Genomic DNA, 24719 nt, shown 5'->3' with positions numbered 1-24719 from the left:
CACGGAATGAAACACCGGCCTGGGTGGACTGGTGTTCATCTACGCGTCTCACAAGACAGGAGTCAGCAGGCATATTTGGCTGGTGCTGTTCTCCATTCGTGCCCAAACAGGAAAAAGGGGCTGAACGAGGAAAATTTTCAAGAACGCAGCCAGCTCCTCTTAGATTCCGTAATCAGAATGGGGGGGGATGGGTGGGTGCTTAGGACCCCAAATATATAAGCCTCCCTTTCACGTCCTAGGTGGTGCAGGATGCATGATCCTATATAATGTTCTTGGGGACACTTCCGTGGCACCCCAGCTCCTGTGTTTAGATCTGGGTCTACAGGCTGGCCGAGGTGATTGCTAACATGGTAGAGGGCTCAGAAGTTGGCTTCATCTATCTCTAAACTTTACCTACCCGCGTCCCCTCCTCATCTGGCCTGCTGTGTGGATTAAAACGCCTACCATTAGAACTGCTTCTAGAACGCGGCAGGGTGAACACAAGGGTTCCTGCTGCGCCAAGCCGGAGCTCTATCCCAGTGAGGGCCTGCTGGCTTCCCTCCTGCCTGATTAGCGGGAACCTTCCAGGGCTGGGAAATGTGGGTCACAGGCGCTCATGCCGAGCTGCCGTCTGCTCAGGCACGCTGCCGGGATGAACAAAACCTGGGGCTTACTGTGGCCACAGACAGCTTTTGGACAGATATGTGTAGTGAAGCATTGCTGGGACCATTGCAGAAGTCTGTAGGGGATCTGGGAAGGACACAAGGAGGCTCTGACCATTCTACCTCCTGGCGGGAGAGTGTGGGGACAGCAGCCGGGGGGATAAGACGGCCGAGGGAGGGGGTGCCAATCTCAGCAGTGTCTGAGGAGAGGTACTCATGGGTGACAGGTCTGCATCACGCATGTGGGAAGGAGCCAATAAAGATCGGGGGGTCAGGAGCACTGGGCTGTGGTTACAAGGGCTGGTGCCCCCAGTCAGACCCTTTAGGCTGAGATGCAGCACCCCCACTTACTGGGACTTGAGGCTAAGTCTCTTTCCATCGTCTCGGTGTCCTTGTGAGTCAAAGAAACATAATAATGGCACCTACCCACAAATGGGGTAAGATACGTCAGGGACTTAGATGGTGCTGGCATGTAGAAGACGCTCAACACAGGTCACAGGCGGTGGCGGGGGTGCCCGCCAGTGGGGGGTGCTGGGGTCACAGCAGGCAGAGGACTGGATCATGAAGCAGTGACATGGGGGAGGGGCAGGGCAGAGCTCAGGACTCGGCTCTCCCTTGGGGTGGGTGGGGCCAGGCTTCACTGGGTGCAGAGTGACGGCAGGGGACGTATCCAGCAGCACGTGTGTCACCGCTCAGCCTAGATGTGACACTGGCCTCAGAATCATCAAGGGCACCTTCACACTCGCAGTGTCCCCCTCAATTTCCAAGGATGCTTTTCCCTCTTAGTCCTGAGCCCCTTTGGCACACTTCATGTCCCCGTATCGTCTAAAAGAGCTCTGTGACTCTCGATCAAGCAGTCCATCCCCAGCTGTAAAATTCTGGGGCCACGGGGACCTGGGCCCCAGGTCCATCCCCCTCTGGGTCTTGGAAGAGCAGTATCTCTTGACGAATCCCTATCCCAGCTTTGGGTAATATCGACCCTGTTTTTCTTTTCTAATGAGGTTTCCTTACTAATGCTAATGGGGTCAACATCCAAGCCAATAACTTTGCTATCCCTGGGCTTGTGGGTAACCAAAGGCACTCACATCCCCAGGGCCACCATTAAGGGTCCCTGAGCCAGTCACAGGTGTCTACACACAGTCTGAGGACCCGGAGAGAAGGAAGCATGTAGTTGGACCCTGCATTTGAGTCCCAAACCGGAACAAGGAGAAGCCTCTAACTTGTTCCTTCTCATTTAGCACATCCTACTCAGAACCTGGCGACTCCTTTTCAAGAGAACTGACCCAAAGCTCATTCCGAGTCAGAGAATTCGGGTGGGTGGTAAGGGAAAGGGAGAGGGTCCTCCACAGCTGCCGAGCCCAGCAAGGATAAGGCAGGAGCGGGATGGTCCTTACCATTACACAAAGCAGCATGGGTCCTCTGATGATCCACCAGATTTTCTTACTCTTGTTGGTTCCCCAGCACCTGCGGCAAAGGGGCAGGAGAAGACTCAAGGCAGAGACAAGGTTGAATGAACAGTGACACAAGAACCAATGTTGTCCCCATATCTTTACAGGCTGAGGGTCACTGCTAACCTCTGCGGGGACCTTTTTGTGTTAATTTGAGCTAATCTGATGCTAATTGGCTGTGTAACCAAGCTAAAACTCATGACTACCCAAAAGATCTTTGATTATTTTATCTACATTTCTAAGTATATTCTAGATGGCCCAAAAGGGAAGGGAGTGGATATTCTCTTTGGGGGAAACGGTATAAATCCTTGCACGGGGCCTATCTGGAAACTACTGGCCCATGGAAGTGTGAGGGCAGGTGAATTTCCTACCCTGTGTTCTCCAGCTGTGCACGGGCCATACTCCAGGGTACCACAAACAGCACTGGGAAGGCTGGGAGGAAAAAAAAATGGAAATGTAGTTAGGGGCTGGTTGGTCAAACCTGCCTGCCTCCCACTGCAGCCTGATGGGCCACAAGCACCTGGTAAAACTTATAAGAGCCCAAATATCATTGAATTGCAGGCCGAGAGCTGGAGAGACCTGGGGGACACAGAGCCCATCTGTTGTTTCACTCTGAGACCAACCAGGAAGCAGAGAGGAGAAAACACTTGCCACATGTTGCAAAGCAGCTCGGAGTAAATCCAAGACATTAATTCAAATCTCCCCAATTGCAGGTCATCCGTATTTCTTCTGAATCCTGCAGCCTCACATTCTCCAAGAGTCCGTGGCCACAGGGGTTCCAGACCCCGTCTTGAAGGCTCCGCTGGCACTACAGATGGAATGTTGTGTTCCCCCGTCCCCCACCCCATGTTGAAGCCCTAACCCCTGATGTGATGATAATTGGGGGTGGGGTCTTTGGAGGTAACTAGATTTGGAAGGGGAGGTGGTGGTCTTCATGATGGAATTAGTGCCCACAGAGGAACAGACCAGAGACCCTGCTTTCTCTTTGTCTCTTTCTCTACCATATGAGGCTACAGTCCAAAGGCAGCTATCTGCAGCCAGGAAGACCCCTCACTAGAACTCTGATCTCAAACTTCCAAGCCTCCATAACTGTAAGAAGTAAATGTCTGTTGGTTAAGCCATGCGGTCTATGGGATTTTGCTACAGCAACCTAACCAGATCGCTACAGCTGGGGACAGAGCAGGAGGAAGGGCAACGGAGTCTATCAAAAACCTTGTCGATTTTTTAACATATGCATTGGGTCCACATTGCTTGTGTGTAACTGCACGTGTGCACACACTCCCCTTACTTCAGTATCTTGCCACTGGAGAGTTCTCTGTCCTAGATGCTCCCCCAATTGGGAAACCAAAGGCTCTCTCAGGCTCCCATGTTCCGATGGGCCCTAGGAGAGGAGGCTGAGGGTACAGTTCACTCACCCCAACCGACCAACATGTATCTGGGCCACAGCCGCCTCTCTGAGAGCACTGTGGGCTCCAGCAGTGTGTGGAGGTAAAGGCCTTCAACCAGCAACCATGAGTAATTGGCGCCCACGAAGTAATGCAGCAGGACCTGGGCTGAGCGGCAGGAGGCAGAGATCTGCAGAGGACAGAGCATCCAAGGGTGAGGCCAGGTGTTCTTGTGTGGACCCAAGAGGACGGAGAAGGGCCTCCCCATGCACAGCTGTCCCTCTACCCCACCTCGGCCCTGGAATTGGCTGAACATCTCAGACAGGCTGGGGACAATATCAAAATGGGAGGGAGGGCTTCCTGTAGGTTTCCAAGCCCAGCCTCTTCCCTGACATTTTATATATTTGCAGACAAACAGAAACAGGGAGAATGCATCAGCAGCAGTTTCCCTAAAGGAAACACTGAAAGGTACGCTCTTTGATCTTAGTTCAACTCACCTAGAAACCAACTACAAAAATCATATGATTGGAAAGAAGGAAATAAATTTCTAAATAACCCATGAATCAAACAAAGAAGTAATGATAAAAATTAGAACTTCTTTCTGAACCAAATGAAAAGAAAGTATTGCACATCAAAATGTGTGGTATGTAGCTAATAACACATCCAGAGCAAAACATATAACCCTACATGACTTAATTAAAAAAGGAAAAAGGCCAATAATCAATTGTCCTATTATGTCAGAGAAAGAGAGCAAACTTTACCTAAAGAAAGGACATGGCAGGAAAGCATAAAGATAAAAGCAGAAATTAATGAGAGAGACAACATAAAATAAAGAGAATCAAAAATGCCAAAATTTCATTGTAGGGAAAGTCTGGTAAAGGCATAAAACATCTGGCAAGGATGATCAAAAAGGGAGAAAAGAGAGTGAAAGTATAAATAATCAATATCAGGGAAGCAAAAAGCAATACCACCAGAGTTGCAACAGACCTAAAAAGTTCTTAAGAAACTATGAACAATGATATGGCAAGGATTTTGAAGAGTTAGTTGAAGCACACAAATTCCTAGAAAAACACAAGCCACTAAAGCTGACATAAGAAGAAATAGAAAATCTGAATATGAGTTGAAACTAGTCTATAACTAAAAGCCTTCCAATAAAGAAAATTCTGAACCCAAATGGCTTCACTGGAGTGATCTGTCAAATGTTTAAGAAAGAAAAATACCCATCTTAAATTCTTCCAGAGAATAGAGAAAGAGGTAACAAGTCTGATTTGTCTGAAGAGGTCAGCATACACTTTATCTTTTTTATCATAAGAAAAGAAACTTACTCACAGGTGCAGATGAGGGAAAGCTAACCAAAACACAGCATCAGCTAAGGAATCCAGCAATATTGGAAAAAGAGTAAATATCAGAACCTAGTTGGATTTATTCCAGAGGGGACTACAATCATTATAAACAAGATAAAAGAAAAAGCATTCCAACACAGATTTCAATGTGGAAAAGCTTTGCTGCTTTAAAAATAGTAATAATAATAACAATAACAACAACAATGGCAATAAAGCTGATCTGGTTCAGTTGTTTGGTTCACGGATAAAGAGATTTCCCATGCAAGGACACACAGCACCCTGTGGTGGACCCTTCCATGATGATATCCTTTACTTGCCCCACTCTTGGGAGGCTTGGGAAGTTTTTTGGTTTGGTTTTAGAGGTTTGTGTTTAAGTCAGATAATATTTCTCCAGAAGTCCTTTGACACCCCTCTATCTTCCTCTTCCTCTTCCAAGCTTCACATTCACTCCCCACGTTCCCAGGACTGATCTACCAGGTGAGAGGCTATGGTAGGGAAGGGCATACCTCCGACACGTAGGACACCCACTCTTTGTCACTGTTGGGCCTCCTGGAGTAAGAGTTGTAGACAATGGCATCCTTCACCAGCACAGCTAGGGCTCTCAGGATGAAAGAAGCAAACAAGTTCATGTGGATGTAGTTGCGCGTGCAGTGGAGTTTTCTGTGCAGGGAGAAAACCAGGTGTCTTCCCTCAGGAAAGAATGGTTCAGACCAACAGATGTGTGCCTGAAACACCTGTGCATCTATCACTAGAGGGCAGGTGTTGATAATGTAGACTCCAGAGCGGTACAGCTGGGTTACGTGATTTTCCCTGGTGCCTTATTTCCCTCATCTGGAAAATGGCGATAACAGTTACACAGTGAATAAAAATTGAGAAACTGAGGCAGAAGGGTTAAATCAGCTGTCCAAAGTCCTAGAGAAGGAAGTGGTGGAGCTGAAACCCAGAAACTCTGAGGCCAAAGCAGCACTTTCCAAGTTTCTATTACCTATCAGTACAAGAGCGTTTACCTCAAGGATTTCAGGGGTACCAGTCACTTGACTGGTGCGAAGTACTCACACAGTACCTACACATTGTACATATCCAGACAATGTCAGCTTTTATCGCCTCCTCCTCACCTACCTGAAGCCTTCTGTAGGTTCTTCTTTTGTACTGGCTGGTGTAAAACTCTGTGTCCTCTGTCTCTCTAGCCAAAAGGGCCCGTTTCCATCACTGTGCCCTCACAGTTCTGCCTGTGCCCCCAGTACAGCACAAATCTGCCTGGTTTTAGAGCTATTGTTACTTTTTAAATTTCTGAACAGTACCCAAGGCAGGTCTTGTATTTTATTATTTATGCACCGTTCTCCCTAATTGGATTGGGTGTGGATCTAGTTCACTCAAAGGCAAGGACTAGATCTTACTTTCTAGCACATGAAACAAAATGGACATCTGGTCAACCCCTAGGCTTAGCTAAAGTAACTTCTAGTGTTGGACAGCTACTCTCTCTGGGCTTGCTCCTGGGACTTTGGGAAGGTGACTGAAGGAGGTTGCGGACAGCAATGGGTACAGGCTGTGGAATTCGCCCACTGCTCAAGAATTGCTCTCCAGATGGGGCATATGGTCATGACTTTAATCTAGGAGCCTGAGATTGAGGGACCAGGCCTGGGGTTAGAGGAGCCCAGGTGGGAAGCCATTACGGAGCTAGCATCCTGGTCTCCAGATGCCCATCTAGGTCTCCTGCATCGTTATCCAATGCTCATTCTGCCATGTTATCCTCAGTGATGTTGCTGAAGGATGAGAAGCAGCCCTTGGAGGGCCCCCTAGGGGATCCATAAATATCTCACTTGGGTGATTTCTAAAAACACGATTTAGTAAAATACACTAAGGCTTTAGATTCTGAGAAATAATATAAGGGAATGAAAATGTTCAGTCTCTAAACTGCCTGGTCATGAACCTGCCCCCATCACTCACCAGCCACGTGACATTAGACAAGGTACTTGATTTCTCCATATTTCAGTCAACTCACTTATATGTGGCTAATGATAATGCTAATCTCCTAGGATTAGAATTAGCCTCAATTCTGATTAGGAAGACATTTAAATGACTTAATACATGTAATTTGCTCAGGAATGTGCCCAGCACCGAGGAAGGACTCAGATGATTGATAGCTAACTGGAGTCTGGGGGCCCCGCTCTACCACTCACTAATTTGCTTTGGGAAAGTTTCTTAATCTCTTCTGTAAAAATCATGCCTCTGGCAGGGTGGTGTAGACAGGAGGTTGTCCAATCCGGAGGAGGCTAAAGCAGAGGTAGGACTCCCCGAGTCCAGTTCCAGGTGTACTTTGTGACCACCAGCAACCCAGATCCTCTCCCTGGACTTCTTAGATCCCTTTCCCCTTCACCTGCAAAATGGAGTTGATGGGCCAGAGACTCTCTCCCATCCCTTCTAGCTCTGGTGGGTCATGACATCAGCCAGCCCAGTCTTCTGCACTCTAGAGGGAGCCAATGAACAAATCCCAGGATGGATACCTGAAGACCTGTAAGCAGAGGTTCCACTCACCGGAGAAACAAGAGGAGGGTGAGTGCCAGGAGGAGGGAGACGATGGACAGGGAGTACCCCACGGTGTACAACAGCTGCAAGGTCGACAGCAAGGCATGGTGTTCCGCCTGAGCACAGACAAAGAGCAGATCTGACCACCAAGCCAGGCAGCTATGATCTCCACCCCCCAGCTCCATGCCCAGGAGGACCATGGCTCTAGGCATGTGCTGTAGCCTTGTAGACACTCAACTAGGCTAGCTAAGACTGCTCTCTGGCCCATCTCAGAGGCCAAAGAGCCTTGATGAACTGAAATGCCCACAGGAGGGTCTCACTTCCATGGTCGGTCCTATAGTCCAGCCTCGATGCACTAGGATAGACTCTATCATGGAAGAATTGTGCTCAGAACAGGAAGGTGCCTTGGAAATGAGAACAGGTGGTGTTTTTTTGTTTGTTTGTTTTGTTTTTGTTTTTGTTTTCCCCTGGGAATGCTGTCCCTAGGGTATAGGAATCCCCTGGAAGATGGGACCAAGTTTTGACCTGGGTGTTCCCTCCTAAAATAACTTGTCAGGAAAGACCCCTTGGGTGAAGCCCCCATAAAACAGTGAGATATTTTCTCTGAGTCCCAGGGCAGCCTGGTGGTGAACAGAGGATAATTTGCTGGAAACTATGTGTTGTCGTGATTTTTCCAATGGAATCACACCTTCTCACTCAATCCTCCATGCTACTCACCATCAAGATGATGTTTCTCGCTAAATTTTTGTACAAGAACCCATAGCAAATAAGTATTACGTGCTAAATCATGGCTTAAACTTCTCTACAGAACCCTCTTATCAGCTTTATTAAAGGAGACTGGTGTACCATAAACTGCCCGTATTTAAAGAATAAACCTAGATGAATTCAGACATGAATAGATCTGTGATTTCACCACCACATTCAAGATAATGAACATTCCCATAACCTTCCAAAAGTTTTCCTGTGACCCTTTAAAATATATTTCCTCTCATTCCCTCGTACTATCTTATGCCCAAAGTAAACACTAGTCTGCTTTCTGTCAGTAGAGATTAATTTTCACTTTCTTAAATTTTATATAGATAGAATCTTATGATAGATTTCCTTCCCGCCTTCATTTCCTCTTTCTTTCTCTTTTTTTTTCTTTCCTCCTTCCTGCCTTCCTTCCTTCCTTCCAAATATATGTATTTGTTTATTTATTTACCTATTTGTTTATTTGTCAGAGAGACAGAGAGAACAGAAGCAGGGGGAGGCAGGCAGAAGGAGAAGAGCAGGTCTCCTGCTGAGCAAGGAACCTGACATGTGACTGAACACCAGGACCCTGGGATCATGGCCTGAGCCGAACGCAGATGCTTAACCGACTGATTTACCCAGGCATCCTAAAATCTGGGTTTCTAATAACATTCTTCCACTTAAGAGAATCCAGAACTCTTGGAAGAAATTGCTAATTTGGGCCCAGAACAGGAAAATCATCAGATGAGTGGTCCAAGACCAATGAGAGTATTACAAAAGGACACAGAGGCCAGTCTGGAGGGATTTCATTAGCTAAATTTAGAAAAACAATGATCATCAAAATAATAAGTGAATAAAGCAATTTGTAAGTTCATAGCGATACCCAAAACCAGGGGGAAGCAGAAGGAGTCTTCTTTTCGGAAGAATGACAGCTAGTAAATACAGAAGAAATGACAGAGGGGCACCTGGGTGGTTCAGTCGTTAAGCGACTGCCTTGGGCTCAGGTCATGATCCCAGGGTCCTGGGATCGAGCCCAGCATTGGGCTCTCTGCTTAGAAGGAAGACTGCTTCTCCCTCTCCTATTCCCCCTGCTTGTGTTCCCTCTCTTGCTGTCTCTGTTAGATAAATAAAATCTTAAAAAAATTTTTTTTAAATGGCAGAGATCAAATCAACTCAAGTCAGCATCATCGATGAAGGCTGTGATACTGATGAAGAGAACAAGACACACACAGGATTCCAAAGCATCATCCTACCAGTTACTAGCCAGATAGAAAGGGAGAAGGTAGCTATACCATGGAGAAATCTGGTTGTCACTACCGAGACCCAGTGATCACACAGAACATCATTGTAGTGAGACACCTGACATTTTGGTCTCCTGGCGCGAGGCTACACAGTGTACCCAGCACCTACAAGGATGAACTTGGGTCTTACCAAGTCTCCAAACCCAACTTCCAGCTTAAGGACATGCAGAAGGTGAAGGAATGCATCGAATGACAACAAAGTTTTCGGGGTTGGGGGGGGTCTTCACAAAGCCAGTGTCCTGGGCTGTCATGGGCTGGGATGGGGAAGATTCTAGATTAAAAGTTATTAAAGTGATATGAAATGAACCCCAATATATGAACCAGGACTAGACTCTGGTTCAGGGAAGAAAAGTTCTAAAAATGGGATGGAAAAACTAGGGAAACTTGAATATAGATAAAACATTAACTGCTAGGGTGTTCATTGGAATTGTAGTACTGTAGTCACGCAGAATAATGCCTTTGCTTAGGAAGGACCTGACGAATATTTAAGAGTGAAATGTCATGATGTCTGCAAATTACAGTCAAATATTTCACAAAGAGGGAGACAAAGCAAGAGCGAAGGGGGAAGGGAGGACTTTAATCCTTGTTAATATGTTTATACAATATTAATCAGGTTAACACAGTAAAATTTTGAATTTAGATAGTGGGTCTGTGAGTGCTTATTTTATTATTCTGTTAACTTTTCTATGTGTTTGGACATTTCAAAATAAAATGTTAAAAATAACAGATATCTATCAATTGATATCTCTTATGTGGTATGGAAAACTATATTTTATCATTAAAGTATATATATTAAAATTCCATACACACATACAAATTTACATACAAACATGATCTCCCTAAAGAGAATCCTTTATTGTGCATAAGGACCCCCAACTGATGAGAAGGAAGAAATCACGTGCCTCATTTGCCAGCACTCAGAAGAGCAAAGATCTGCTATCACTAGCCTTTTTTTGGGCAAAATGTCAACCTGTTATTAGAAACACAGGCAAAATAAATAAATTGAAAAAAAAAAAAAAGAAACACAGGCAAACATGGCCAGAAGCTCATTTTTTATGTTTTGAGGATTTTGAAGTTGGTTTTTCATGTTTCAGGGATTTGTTGTTTTTTTTTTTGTTGTTTGTTTGTTTGTTTTGTTTTGTTTTGAAGTATTTGAATTCTTGGGGAAATGGCCATTGGTAGAGAGGAGGAGGCAATGCCCCAGGCCTCACCTGTCTAAAGAGAGAAATCTTAACTTCCGGTCTTGGAGAGTGCAGTTTCCAATTCTGGTTTTGCTGTCCCCACGTGCTACCTCGGGCCCCTGCGGGGCTGAGCCCAGAGGTGGCCGTAGGCATCCCATACCTGCTGATGGGTCCCTCACGATCCCCTGAGTCCTAGCCTCAGCGGCACGCCGGCATCACCCGGGGACCTAGGTACTGGTCTGAGGCCCAGGCCCCACGCAGACCCAATGCTCGGAATCTGCAAAACTGTTCCCTGAGTGTTTATTAAGTGTCTATGGTGTGCACACGCTGTTATGCACCCAGTACTAGGCCAGGGATGAGAACCCGGGCGGCCTGAAGCATCCCTATGTCATTCTTGTTGCATAAGAAATCCAGTGGCCAGAAGTTGCTTTCATGTGACTGTGGACCTTCTCCAGGGGAGTCTGGGCTAGACCAGCTTGTGGGGGAAGTCTGTGTGGCCCCCAAAGCCAGCTGGGGTGGAGGACCCTGGTGGAGGGTGGTCAGGGCCTGGGGCCCATCATCACTGGGCCATGTGCACTCACCTTGCTGTCGGAGCTGTGGTTCTTGGAGCATTCGGAGTCATCCTGCCAAATATCTGTGGAGTTTTCCAGCGTCTGCCAAGTGCCCAAAGCCAAGCAGTATCTGTAGGCCCTTCCTGAGTTTTCTGAAAGTAAACATAGCTCTAGGGGAAAGGTCAGAGCACGCAGCCCGTGCCGGAGCACGTGGTAAGGCCCTTGTCCTCACCGCAAAGCTGTGGAAAATCCCAGGGAAAAGGGATTTTCACTTCCCTTTTGGGGAGAAGGGGTACTCATTAGCATCCCTGCTGTTTATTTGGGAAGGAAAGAAAAACATGGAAGCCTCTGAGTTTCATAACAAACCACGGTCCTCTAATGTCTGCTGTGTTTACCCAAAGTCTCTGGAGCTAGAACAGTTCCTGGTGACTCAGAGACGTGGGAGCCCTCAAAGGTGCAGCCCAGCTGGGAGACGCGGACCTGGGGCTTCCCGGCTGCGCACAGTCAGAGAGGGGCGTCCTGTCCTGGTGTTCTAGAGGTGGCGCCATGAAAAAGAGAAAGAGGTGGACAGAGCCCGCATGGTCACCTACAGCTTGGTGGCCTTGAGCTTGGGGCTCTCCCACTCCCTGAGACTTCCAGTGTCTTCTTGAAGAGCTGAGGACCATCACGGTCATGGTGCCAGCCCTCCCCAGGGTGGGGGAGGATTCGATGAGTGTGTGCGTGGACATGTGTGTGTTTGCAAGTAACCAGACACCTCTGTGTCCCTGAGGAAGGCTGCTGTGACCCAGTCATGTCCATTCCTAGGTCTCACCCCCAAAGGGATTGACATCCCTCCTCCCCACCGGAAGGCCAGGGACCAGATTCGCAAATGAGCAATGGAAATTGTCCCAATATCCCTCTCCCGACCTTGCACAGTGTGGACCAATGGTGACTATTTGTTGAGTCCACAGATCAGACATCTGCAGATCTGCCCAGCTGAAGTCTCCACAAGAGTTTCTAACTGCCCTCTCTAACACCATTCCCCAAAGCAAGCACTTCGTCTTCTCCCCCATTTCCTGTTGATGGCAGACCCATCGCCCCGGTCCTCAGGCCCCAGACCTGGGAGTCATCCTTGCTTTCTGTCTGTCTCTCCTACCCTTCGTCTGGCCCATCAGTTGATCCTGTCATCTGGACCTTCCAACGTACCCCAAATCTGAGCCCTGCCTTTTGGCTTTCTTCCCCCGCTCCCTGCTTCCTGGAGCCACCTCTCTCTCTCTCTCTCTCTCTCTCACCCAGATTATTGCAAATGCCTCTGATGCTCTTGTCACTCGTGGTCTGTGGTTCACACAGCAGCCATGCCACAGCATGCCTTGCTCCAGATCTTCCAAAGGCTGTCTGAAGACAAGCCAGAGCCCTTCCCAGCCTCCCACCAAGCCCTGTAAGTTCTGACCCCCAGTACTCTCCGACCTAACCTCTTCCTGGCTCTCTTCCCCTTCAGGGCAGCCCTCTCCCTTGCTGTTTGTGGGAAATGCCAGACGTGAGCAGTGGGGGCCCTGAGCCAGCACCCAAATGATGGTGAGCCTGGGTGGGGCCAGGCGGGGTGTGAGCTCAGTTCCTCTCCCCCTGCTTCATCTGACAAGTCTTGACGGTTCCTCTGCCTCTGCCTGCATTCACTCCGTCATGGTGGTCCCTTTCTCTGGATCCCTGCAGTCACTTTCAGTGTCAGTTCTCTGTCCCCCATCCCCATTCTCCCAGCCAGCGAGCCATCCACATCAGATCCCCAAACCACAAATCGTATGAAGTCCTTCCCAAGCCTCAACCTCTTCCTGGCTCCATGGGATCTCAGCCTCCAGAGGAGAGTTAAAACCCTTGGTGTCAGACCCAATTCCTATGCAATCAAGCCCCAGCCTCTTGGAGAGTCCAATATTGTCCCACCTCCCATCCTCCATTGTGTGTCTTCTTCTGGTCTCATCCTGCCAGACCTTTTCTCCTTCTTTCTTCTCTAAACCCTTCCACTGCCTCCACATTTTCTTCTCACTGTACACATCCCTTTGGATTCTAAGATTTAATGCACAGGACGTTGAGTGGGAGAGTATCTTTCCACCTTCTGCGAATCACACTCCCGTTGGGGCACTCTGGAAGCCCAGAACCCATTTTTTTTTTTTTTTAAAAAGCCTTTAACTCAACTCCTAAGTTCAGATTTTGGACCACTTTTTCCCTTCCGGTGGAATGGGCCTCCATTTTTTAGCTCTCGGGAAGAATGCACAGGTACAGGAGCTGGGCACGGGAGGTCTGCTCCATGTGCCCTTGAGATCCAGGGACATTTGAGTCTTAAAGACCTTCAGCATTCCGAGGGCGGGACTTTGGTCTCCACCTCAGTTCCATTTACAAAGTGCCTGCTGGGTGGCTGACTCCAGGCCTGCCTTTCTTATTCATTCAATGGGGGTCCCAAGAGTAGTTGTTGTTCACCTGACGTTATAGACAAGAAAACAGTTCAGAGGGCTCTAGACACTTGCCCAAAGTCAGAGAGTGTAAAAGAAATGAATGGACTCTGGACTCCACATGCAGTGCTCTCCCCGCCCCACTGGAGCTGACTCCCACACAGCTGCTTCCTTCAATTATCCAGACTCTCCGGTCCAGCAAACTCTGGTATCTTCCCTTAAACATCACATCTTCAGGCCTCCTGGGTCACTTCCAACCGGATTTCACCAGAAAACAGTTCCACAGAACATACCACTAGCCGTCCCACCCAGAAATGCACCTCTCTTCCTTGGAAACTCTCTCTTTGCACTAGAGGCCTCAGAAAATCGAAACCAAATTTTAACTGATGATTTACTGAGCTGAAATTAAATACAAAATATCACCATCTCTCCTTCTCTGTAACCCATTCCCACTTGATTTTGCCTGGAACTTTGTAATTGCTTATGTTTTTTGGGAATAGCTTTTTTTTTCCCTTATTCTTTGATGGCCTACAGTCGAATGTAAAGGAGTTCTAACCAGTCATTGTTTCTCTACCCCTTCCAGCATAAACCAACCAAGAGGCTGGGCAGCTGGGGCAGGTGGGCACGTGATAACCTCCTAGGGGTCCTACATAATAGCCACTTCCTTCAAGCAAGATGGGGGCAAGCTGAGTGGTTAAAGACTCCATCCAAGTCCTATGGGGCTTAAAAGCACCACCCAGTAGCACCACCTTCCAAAGCTATCACAAGGGTAGTTTGGGCACCCTTCTTCTCCATCCAGCAAGTCCAAAGTTGTGGGTGTGCGCTTCCCAATCTCTCCCCCACCTCTTTCTCCTCTCCATGACAACCCTCGCTGCAACAAATTCTGTAGAAGCTGAGCCTGGACTCTCTAGTCTTCAAAGAAAAGAGGACTATTGTATTAATGGAGCACCAGATGCAGAAGAATTTCAGGAAGGCAAGACAAGGTGCTCAGAGAAGAAGGAAGGTGTGTTATTGACAGCTTAGGAGACCTGTGGGGAAAGAGGACTTGAGAGGGACGTCTGGGTGGCGCAGTTGGTTGGACGACTGCCTTCGGCTCAGGGCGTGATCCTGGAGTCCTGGGATCGAGTCCCACATCAGGCTCCCAGCTCCATGGGGAGTCTGCTTTGCTCTCTGACCTTCTCCTTGCTCATGCTCTCTCTCACTGTCTCTCTCTCTCTCAAATAAATAAATAAAATCTTTAAAAAAAAAAAAAAAAAGAGGACTTGAGAAAAGCACTCTGTTGCAACGTGCTCTCCCTAATTGCTCCCCGGATGGCCTACCTAGGAGGGACCAGCCTTTAAGAGAACTGCCAGAAAATGGTAAAATAAGACTTACTACCTTCACGCCACCAAGGTAAGTATGAAGGGCAGGGAACGGAGACATTTCCTGGAGAAGAATGAGGCCAGCACACGTATCGATCAAAGGTCCCATTACAAAAGGTCCCTGTGGGGAGAAAAGGTCCTGGATGAGGGCCATGTTGAAGCACCAGGGCCACCGATGGAGGCAGAATCCCCTCCCTGGCACAGGAAGCTGGTGTACCCTATGCAGGAACTAGCATGGGAGTCCCACTGTCCAGATACATCAAGGATGAGGAACAGTGTGGGGAGGAAGGAATGCTAATGCACCCCCGAGCTCTGTGGCTTTGTCTACTCAACCTGACCTCTGGCAGCGGTCCCGTCAGTTATGTCCATGTGCACGTCATGCTGATGCTGGTTTATTTTACATGGACTGAACTATCACACAAACTCGGGGTCAGGAGGACACTTGGAGGTTTACCCAGTGCCTTCTGTTCCATAACTCACTACAGAATTGTCACACCTTCATCAGTTAGATGCTGGAACACCCTGACTGTGAAATGCACAATATGACCCATGGGTACGGGGGGGGGGGTCCAAAACTGAGGTTCTTGGTTGCACATATCCAACACAACCCACAACCTCTGTAGGGTCATATTTCTCGATTTGAAGACCAACTCAACAATCATAATGAGGCATTTGCACCACCTCAAATTCAGGGGACGATTTGCACCCTGGTACTTGGCGAAGAGATGCTGAACACACAGGGTACTGCCTTATGGACCCCCTGGAATGAAAGGAAGGGGTTTCAGGTTGGATCCCAAATTCCCATATTGCAAGTTCCTCACTCTTGGGAACTAAGCATCGTTCCTGTCTGCTCCCTATTGGGGGTAGCATGCAGGGGCCACTCAGGTTGAAGAACCATGTTACTGGCATCAGGATCCCACAGATGCAGATCTGCCAGCTAATGAGCTGGCTCAGGGCATCTTGTCGACCCAGATGCCAAGTATTAGCACATGGTCTGTGTGAAACAATGTTCACCTGGCCAAGTTTCTCACGGCAGGACTCCAGAAAAAGAGAACATGCCCTACTTTGATTTCAGAAAGCAGTATTCCCTAAAGTGAGGGGTGGTTCTCATAACAGATACCAAGCTCTGATTGCCACCAGACTGGGCTGAAGAAATAGTCAGAGGGAGTGGGGTATGGCTTGAAGGTTGGGACTCTTTGAGTCAGGAAAAAGAAGAGAGCATTTATGGTATCCTGTCCTCCACTGAGCCACTGAATGAAATCATCTGAAGGCAGCCAGGAGGATAAGAAGAGGCCAGATTTCATCATTCAAAAAAAAAAAAAAAAAGGAGGGAGTGAATCCGGACATATATGAAGAGTCAGTATGTGGGCAGGAGAGGCCATGGACTGATCAAACGATGAACATATTTGCTAGAAGGCTCTAACCCTAGTCTAGACCTGGCTAGGAGAAATGTTGGACCTCCTCCCACCCACCTACCCAACAGAGTCCCAGGTTAATCTATGACAGTGGCTCAGGTCATGCGATTTGATGGTGAATGTGGTCACATCTATGTATATACCGTCCCATGTACTCTTTTATGATGAGAGGTGGGGATCTCTCCTCCCTTTCCTTGAACCTGGGTAGGCTTTGGTAACCACCTGGTCTAACTGAACATTGGAGAAATAGCTTCTGAGGTTGGGTCATAAAAGGCAAGATGGCTTCTGGTCATGCTTGGGAAGCCTCACCACCATGCTGGAAGGAAACTTGTCTGTATGGACAGGCCACTGAGAGTGTTCTGGCCAATGGACTCATGGCTGGGAGCCACAATCAGCCATCTATTGTCAGTGCAAAGAAGCCTTCTGATGATTCCAGCCCCCAAACACTGAGCCTTCCAGTTAAATGCCAGACATCGTAGGGTAAAAACAAGTCATCCCCACTGTGCCTGGTCTGAATTCCTTACCCACAAAAACTGGGATGATGATGATAATGACTGCTTTAAGCTACTGAGCTTTGGGGCTATTTGTTACACAGCCACAGATAACTCATACACCTGCTTACCAGAAGGTTCCTTGAGCAGGTCTCTCAGACACTTCTCTTTGTATTGAGCCCACTTGCGAGTTGTTTCCTCAAGGAGGGATCCTGTAACCTGGGCAGAAGAAAACCATAGTGACCCCCAGTTCACTACAGAGGTGGCCTTGTGACCGTTCCAACACAAACTTCAAAACTTTCCATTGAAGTGGCCATAATGGCCTGCACCAAGAAATAAGACTTCTTTGGCATCTTATATTCTATCTTAAAGGTGCACGTAAATCTTATGTTAACTCCATAATCCAATCATATTGGTTTTAGTAAAAATATGAAAGACTTTCTTAAAAAGATTTTATTCACTTGACACACACACAGAGAGAGAGAACAAGTAGGCAGAGTAGCAGAAGAAGAGGGAGAGGGAGAAGCAGACTTCTCATTGAGCAGGGAGTCCGATGCAGGACTCAATCCCAGGACCCCAGGAACGTGACCTGAGCTGAAGGCAGAAGCTGAACTGACTGAGCCACCCAGGCACCTCTGAAAGAATTTTACCCCTCCCAAAATCTTCAAGTGAGGTTGATATTTTAAGAGGAGGCAATATGGTCTTCCTGGATATCACACACGATGAGATTAACAGTTGCATGCTGCTAAGATTATGTGAATCTCAAGAAGAAAAGTTCCAGTGGGAAGAGCTCCATAGTGTGTCAGGGGAAGGCTGGGAGAATTGTGGGGACCTGTGCCATCCCACCTGGCTGACTGAGGGTCCAGAGTCAAAGACTGGGTAGAGAGATGCTCTGCTACCATACTGAGACTTTGGGTTTTTTCCCCTTTCTGTCATTAACTATTCCCTCCCATAGAACCTTAAAAATACAATATGCATGTTTGGGATTTCCAGATAATTGAGTTGTCCAACGACATCTAATTGAGTATCTGTACCACTCGTTTTGTTTCATTTTTAACACAACAGGGGGCCTAAAAGGGTTTTCTCTTCTTCAATTGACTCTGCTTTATTGAACACCTGTTATGTGCCAGGCTTTGCATTAGGGAGGAACTAAAGGGGATGAGGTGAAGGAGAAAACACAGCTTCTTCCCTAAAGGACTTAGAATCTGCTGAAGATAAAATAACTGTATAATTGGCTGATAATCAAAGTCAAGTGATGTTCATACCCTATTGTTCTCTGATCCTGAAGAGTTTCATCCCCTAGAGGCTTGGTGTTGGCAGAATCAGCCACAAGCCAGAATCTGGGAGTTGTCCTTGGCTCCTTCCTCCACATCATCCAACCAGGCACTAGATTCTATCCTACACCTCTCTCCTGTCTAACCCTACTTCCCATTTCCTCTGCCTCTGGCCTGGTCTACACTGCTCCAGAAAGAGAGATCCACAGGGCTGTCCTGCCTAAAGTCTTCCCCTCATGGCCTGTCAAGTTAAGATGACATCTCAGCCACCCCAGGGCCAAACCTCTTGACCCTAAGTCTTGTTCCTCTGTGACTCCATCTTTGCCTTTCCCACTGGCCCTCCCTTCTACCCTCATCTTCATCTGCTCGTCCCCGAAGGCTCAACTCCAGCCTAATGACCCCCCAGTCACACTTGACCACCTCTGTCACTGAAGTCTTGAGCCAGGAACCCTTCTTACCAGTGCCCTGTGACTCCACACATGACTAAGTCCTGTGTCCCATCATGTTGTACTATCATTGGTGGTCCATTCGTCCAACTCCTTTTCTACCCCATACATTCCTTGAGGGCCAAGACATGACTTTCATCTCTGAATACAAGTCCCTAGCACCAGCCAGGAGTTACTGTCCTCAATTTCCAGCTAAAGAAACAGAGGCATGGGCATGGGGTGGAGCTGAAGGTGGAGAATGAGCATGGGAGGGGCTAGATATGTGATCTGGGATAAGGTCACCCAGTTCAGTTGGCTTTGAGATTTTGTGTCCTCTCACAAGGGGGTAAAAAACTCAAATACTTTCGGGCCAGGTAGACACTTTCTTGGGCCAGGTAGACAGCCTGAAAGAATGAGGTAAGACACAGGTAGCAACAGGTGAAACAAGAGGGAGTGGAGAAGCCCAGTGTTAACTGGGGAGATGATCCATCAAAAGACACACACACACACACACACACACATACACACCATCTATGAGCCCTGTGGATGTCAAGCTTCCATGTTCTGAGTCACTAGTATAGTCTATCCTCTCCCTCCTCTGCCCAGCATGGCCTACCCCCCAATACTACAGAAGGCACGATGACACCTGTGAATAATTCCTTTGCATCCCTTCCAGAGAACCACACAGACAACTTTTTGAAGATCTGGTAGAGTCATAGGTAGACCAGAGATTACCAAATGTTCTCAGGTCATGGCACCCTTGGTGACTCGCCATTTTTCCATAGTCCCCCTAAGCCAAAAGAAAGACCTGAAGTCCGATTTTTTGAGTAGGTAAGGCCAAAGGACATCAGTATTCGCAACCTAACAACGCCTACTGGAGATTGCACAACTTCCCAAACTAGGGGATCCGATAGGACACCACCTTGATCCACATGGATGTTTGTGCAGTACTTGCTTTTCAGTACAGAAATTGCAACAAACAAACGATCAAACAAAAAACCAGCTTTGCAGAGATACAACATCAGCAAAGGGAATGGGGCACGATCTAATGCTGAAACCAGGAACTACCTTGAGCTAGTAATTCCCAGGGTCTGGCGGATGTCATGGGTCGCTTTGCTTCCCTGAAAAATTAAAATATCGGGGCACCTGGGTGGCTCAGTGGGGTAAGCCTTTGCCTTTGGCTCAGGCCATGATCTCTGGGTCCTGAAATCGAGCCCCGCATCAGACTCTTTGCTCAGCTGGAAGCCTGCTTCCCCCTCTCCCTCTGCCTGCCCCTCTGCCTACTTGTGATCTCTCTATCAAATAAATTTAAAAAAAAAAGAAAAATTAAAATACCTTACAGCACCCCTGTGAGCTCACAGTGGTGCCTTGAGGCACATTAGCACAACCATCTGGAAACCATGGGATTAGCCAATAAGTAATAACAATGATGATAATGATGAGGAAATAATTGGCATTTACCCTTAGGCTTCAGTTTCCAATAAACTTTCAATCTCCCACAATACCTTCTGTCTCTGAGTTACAGCACAAGAGTCACAAAGGGAGTTTATTAACACACTGTTTAGGAAAATCAGCTTCCCGATGGGACTATAACTGGATTCGTATTATTTTTCACACGTTCGGCAAAGAAGCTGAGAACCAAATCATCAGCTTCCAGAATCCTCCAAGCCGCCAAAGTTAGACACTTTCTTGGATAGAGAGCTACTTATATTGTCAGGGACATCACTGGAACTGGCCAAGGAAGAGACAATAAAATCAGTCATGCACATGAGCTGTGTCCCTGGACTTACTCTGCCCTCTTCCCCTGCCCTTGCCATGACTGATGGCCATGGTCAGAAGAAGGGGAAGGAGAAGGAACCCTACAAAGCACCAAATTTGTTCAGTTCAGGGGAGCTGGACAAACAGACTGTCTTCCCAGTTACTTGTTCCAAAGACATGAAAAACACAAGCTAAGACGATTACATCCAGATCCAAACAAGGTAAGGAGGCAAAGAAACAGCACGAACAGATGTTTTCTCTTTTTTGTTTTTTTTAAGATTTATTTATTTATTTATTTATTTGACAGACAGAGATCACAAGTAGGCAGAAAGGCAGGCAGAGAGAGAGGAAGGGAAGCAGGCTCCCCGCTGAGCAGAGAGCCCAATGCGGGGCTTCATCCCAGGACCCTGGGATCATGACCTGAGCCGAAGGCAGAGGCTTAACCCACTGAGCCACCCAGGTACACCCAGTTGTTTTCTAATTGGGAAAAAATCAACTTGATCTTGATTCCTCTTTCCCTTGAGTGGGCAGCCAGCATCAATGCCCACCTTGGCTGAGAAGCAATCAAGGGAAAGGGAAAAAAGACCTTCTGTGAATTGCTCTCAATCCATTTTACTGTATTCTTTGTTCAAGAAGGCATACGCCTCTCTGTAAATCAAACAAAAAATTGCAGGAGAGCCCCAAAAGGGGAGAAGGTGGAATCCTAATCTTAGTATCAGAAATGACCGTCTCCTTCCAGCCTCTTCTATCTGGGCACATGCTTCCATTTATTTATTTTTTTCTTTTTCTTTCCCTTTTTATTTTAACCGAAAAAGGAAATCATCTAGTTTCATGCTTCTACCAGAAGATGCATTGTGAATATACATCCATTTCAAGAGCCATACTTCTAAAACATCATTTTAACAGCTACGTGATGTTCGGTAAGGGAATAGGATATGATTCAGTTTTCAAATCCTCCAGCATTGAACACTTACATGGGTCAAGACGCTTGCTAATATAAATTCTGCTGTACTGGAAATATTCACAATTAAACATTCGAGCACATCTTTATTTTCTTAGGAGAAATTCTTTCAACTGGAATTTCTGGGTCATTGAATATACACATTTTTAAAGGGTTTTGATAATGGACTGACAACCTATCTTCGCTGAGTTTTTTTTTTAATTTAAAAATATGCACCTTTTTACGCTCCCCTCGGCAATGTAGGAAAGAGCCACAAATTCACTTCTTAATGAGCCTGAGAGAGAGAGTTTATGTTTTTCAAAGCCAAAGCAACTGTTAATTAACTTAAATGAGTCTGGCGAGGGGGTGGGGGGTGGACTACTTGAATTTAGAAACTAAACTATCCCTGAGAATTTCTCATTAAGTGAATTTTTAGGAAGACTTCCTGCCAGAAAACACGCCACGGTCATTTATATTCCATGCAGGGAACACGTCTGTGAACAAAATCCATCACGAATGTCTAGCAAAGCCTTGTAATGTAAACATCTGGGGGAAAACTATGGGATTTAAGACCAAGACCCGAGAAGGGGGGGCAGGGGTCATCAGGGTTAGGGACGCACCCTGGGGGACCGACGGACCGAAGAGGTTCTGAGGACAGAGGGGGTGGCAGGTGGGGGAGGGGGCACTGCTCACAGGGACATTATTGATTAGGAACATGCTAGATGAAAGGGAAAAGGTGTGGCGTTGTCAGCGTCCTACACCAGCCTGAAGCACTGAAGATTTTGCGGGTGTAACATACAGCTGCTGCGGCATGCTGGGGAAGAGAGAACCCAGGGCTTGCCTCTGGGCAGAGGAAGTGGCTGAACTCACAAGTCAAAGGATGGCAGGTGACAGTCATCTAACAGGGCTTGGCACCCAGTGGGCAATGCATGAGCACCAGTGCACGATCGTGTGCAGAAGGGGAAGGAAACTAGACAGCTAGCTGGAGGGGTGCACTCGGTTGGAATATGAGCTCTCTGAGTTCTGTATGGACTGTCCCAGGAAGGGTCCTGCCCCTATCGGGCTGGTGGTTCCCCAGAGGCTGCCACCACCACAGGGATTCCATGAAACCACCTATCGGGCTCACATCCTCGGTCTGTGAGGGCTTGAAGGCAGCCTCTGGGAGAGATCGGACACAGAGAACTTGGCAGGTGTTGTCTGCCTGTCTGGTTCCAGGTTAGCACCAAAGAAAGCCTGATGAGGTGCATATTTACAGCATCACGGCACCATGGCTCTCCCTAGATGGGGGCAGGAGGGATTTGGAATCCCAATGTCTACACACACACAGACGAACTCCACCCATGGACCAAAGGAGAAAGAGAACCCTTCCTCAAGCCACTTTCATTACCTGCATTTCTCGGGTGAATGGGACTGGGGTTCCTTCATGTTAGGGTCCAGCATGAAAAAGGAACTCCAATGGGAAAGGGGGCAAAAGTCTAGACTCCCTGGATAAGATTAAAACAAGCTGAAAGTGCCTGGGTGGCTTGGTTGGTGAAGTGTCTGCCTTTGGCTCAGGTGGTGATCTCAGGGTCCTGGGATTGAGTCATGAGTTGGGCTCCCTGCTCAGTGGAGAGTCTGCTTCTTCCCTCTGCCTCCCCCTGCTTGAGCTCGCTGTCTCTCAAATAAACAAATAAATAAAACCTTTAATGAAAAAAAAAAAAAAGAATAAAACAAGCTGCCAGAATGCCCACCATGTAGGTTGAGTCACACACATTGTAGGACACAACCTTGAAGCCCTCAAACCTCACACCCTGGGGTTACTGTAGCCAACAGAGAAAAGTGTTTTCATCTGTAAGTGGATTAACAGGAGGGACTCCCTCGAGGGGCACGAAATGAGTTAATACAAGGGACGCACCTGACACTTGCCGATAGCACGATACTCTTTAAGTCTGATCCTATGTTTGTTAGGGGCAAAAAAAAGCATAGATAAAAAAATAGCAGAAAAAGGTCTGGGAGTTTAAGCCCCCAAAGGCGAAAGAGGGTGATTACTGGGCAGTGGGAATACAGTGATTCGTAGCTGGTATTTACACTTCTTTGAAGTTTATACGTTCACTTTTTTCAACCATGGTCATTCTATATTTTTATAGTAAGCAGAAAGGAAGGAAAGAAAAGGAGAAATGCAAGAAGAGAAAACCCCCTCACAGTCTATCAACCTTTAAATACTCGGGTCTGAGAAAATTGTAAAAGCAGACAGGAGGCTATCTGGGACCAGTTTAAATGCTATGCACAGAGTTCATGATGACCCTGGAAAATGCTTACAAAATAATGTAAAGGGGAAAGCCAGGATACAGAACACTTTCTGCGTCATAATTTCAGCTGCTCAGAAACACGCATAGAAAAAGGATTTGCAGGAAATATGCCAAAATAGTAACAGCGATGACCTCCGAATATTAGGCTTATGGTTAATCATTGCCGCCTCAATACTGTTTTATATTTCCCAATTGCCCGCGACAGCCCAAAACTGCTTCTGGGATCCGAAAAGATGCAGAACTGACCCTAATAGCAGACACCATGACAATCCAAATCATAAACCGCTCTTACTTGCTTGATGGAGACCAGGACCAGCAGGGCGAGCATGGGCCTCGCAGGGGCCGGGGGAGAGCACTTCCTAGAGGGAGGGGGAGGCCTGGCCCCCCGGGCAGTAGCAGGGGTGTCCATGGGCAGCGCGTGGACTCAGGGCGGGGGATCCCGCTTTCCTTCTCCCAGGCGCTGCCTCGCCCGGCGCCGGCCTCACCTTCCTCCCCCTGCGACTTCACAGGCGCGGGCGCGTTTCTCGAACAGTCCAAGATGGACCACAGGCGGCGGCCTCCTGCATTCCTCCAGGCACCGCGCGAGGAAATGTTTGCACAAACCCTCTCCACGCTGTGCGCGGAGAGCATCTGGATGGGGCTAGAGCCACCTACCGATGATTCTCCCGGGTTTCCCATCGGCGGTGGCTCATCCCCCGCCCCAGCACCCCTCACCCCCACCCCCACCCCAAAGGCAGGGAGATTTTTCCCAGACCTTGCCCCAAGTCAGCTGCACTCCAGGGACTTCCTCAGCAGAGGCCCGCCCCGGAGGAAAAGCCAAGGCCTGGGCGTCCAGGGGTTCTACTCCTAAAACCAGCTCAGGGCACGAGGCCCGCAGGCCAGAGCCTCGGGTTCCAGCCCCTGAGCTGCCAGCCAGCTGTGCGGTGGGCGTCTTGGAGAGGGAGGCACGTTTCTTACCCAGACCCCCAAGGGCAGGGTCTCCTTGGGGGGGGGTTGCTGTCTATGCAAACACTTGGAGGGAGAAAGCAGCTTGGACTCAGGATCGTGTCTACCCAAGAGCCCGGGACGTGCGGGAAAGCCAGACAGCCCTCTGGATTGCCCCCTTGCGCCCCCTGCCCACCTGGCAGAGGCTTGCCCCAAATGCACCTCGCCCCTCGCCCCATGATTTGTGCAGACCCGGCAAGTGCGCATGTGCAGAACCTTTCAGCCCCAGACCACCTGCTTCACGGGTGCGGGGCGTGA

General features: G+C 48.0%; 1 protein-coding gene across 1 annotated transcript in view; it reads right to left on the bottom strand.

Annotated features, from left to right (window-relative positions):
* The window catches only part of GLP2R (glucagon like peptide 2 receptor), a 40798-nt gene extending 16897 nt beyond the window's left edge, over positions 1-23901 (bottom strand). The window contains exons 1-9 of the mRNA XM_044250615.1: positions 23770-23901; positions 16924-17011; positions 14903-15007; positions 11136-11257; positions 7353-7459; positions 5324-5477; positions 3505-3664; positions 2461-2521; positions 2036-2105 (exon numbers count right to left, since the gene is read on the bottom strand). Coding sequence (XP_044106550.1) covers positions 2036-2105; positions 2461-2521; positions 3505-3664; positions 5324-5477; positions 7353-7459; positions 11136-11257; positions 14903-15007; positions 16924-17011; positions 23770-23886 — 984 coding nt within the window. The 5' untranslated portion in view covers positions 23887-23901. The remainder of the gene's footprint in view (positions 1-2035; positions 2106-2460; positions 2522-3504; positions 3665-5323; positions 5478-7352; positions 7460-11135; positions 11258-14902; positions 15008-16923; positions 17012-23769) is intronic.
* Between the last annotated feature and the right edge of the window lie 818 nt (positions 23902-24719).

Source organism: Neovison vison, chromosome 5, assembly GCF_020171115.1.
Source record: "Neovison vison isolate M4711 chromosome 5, ASM_NN_V1, whole genome shotgun sequence".
Classification (NCBI taxonomy): Eukaryota; Metazoa; Chordata; class Mammalia; order Carnivora; family Mustelidae; genus Neogale; species Neogale vison.
Note: the sequence above shows the minus strand (reverse complement) of the source record. Positions and strands in the feature narration are given on the sequence as shown.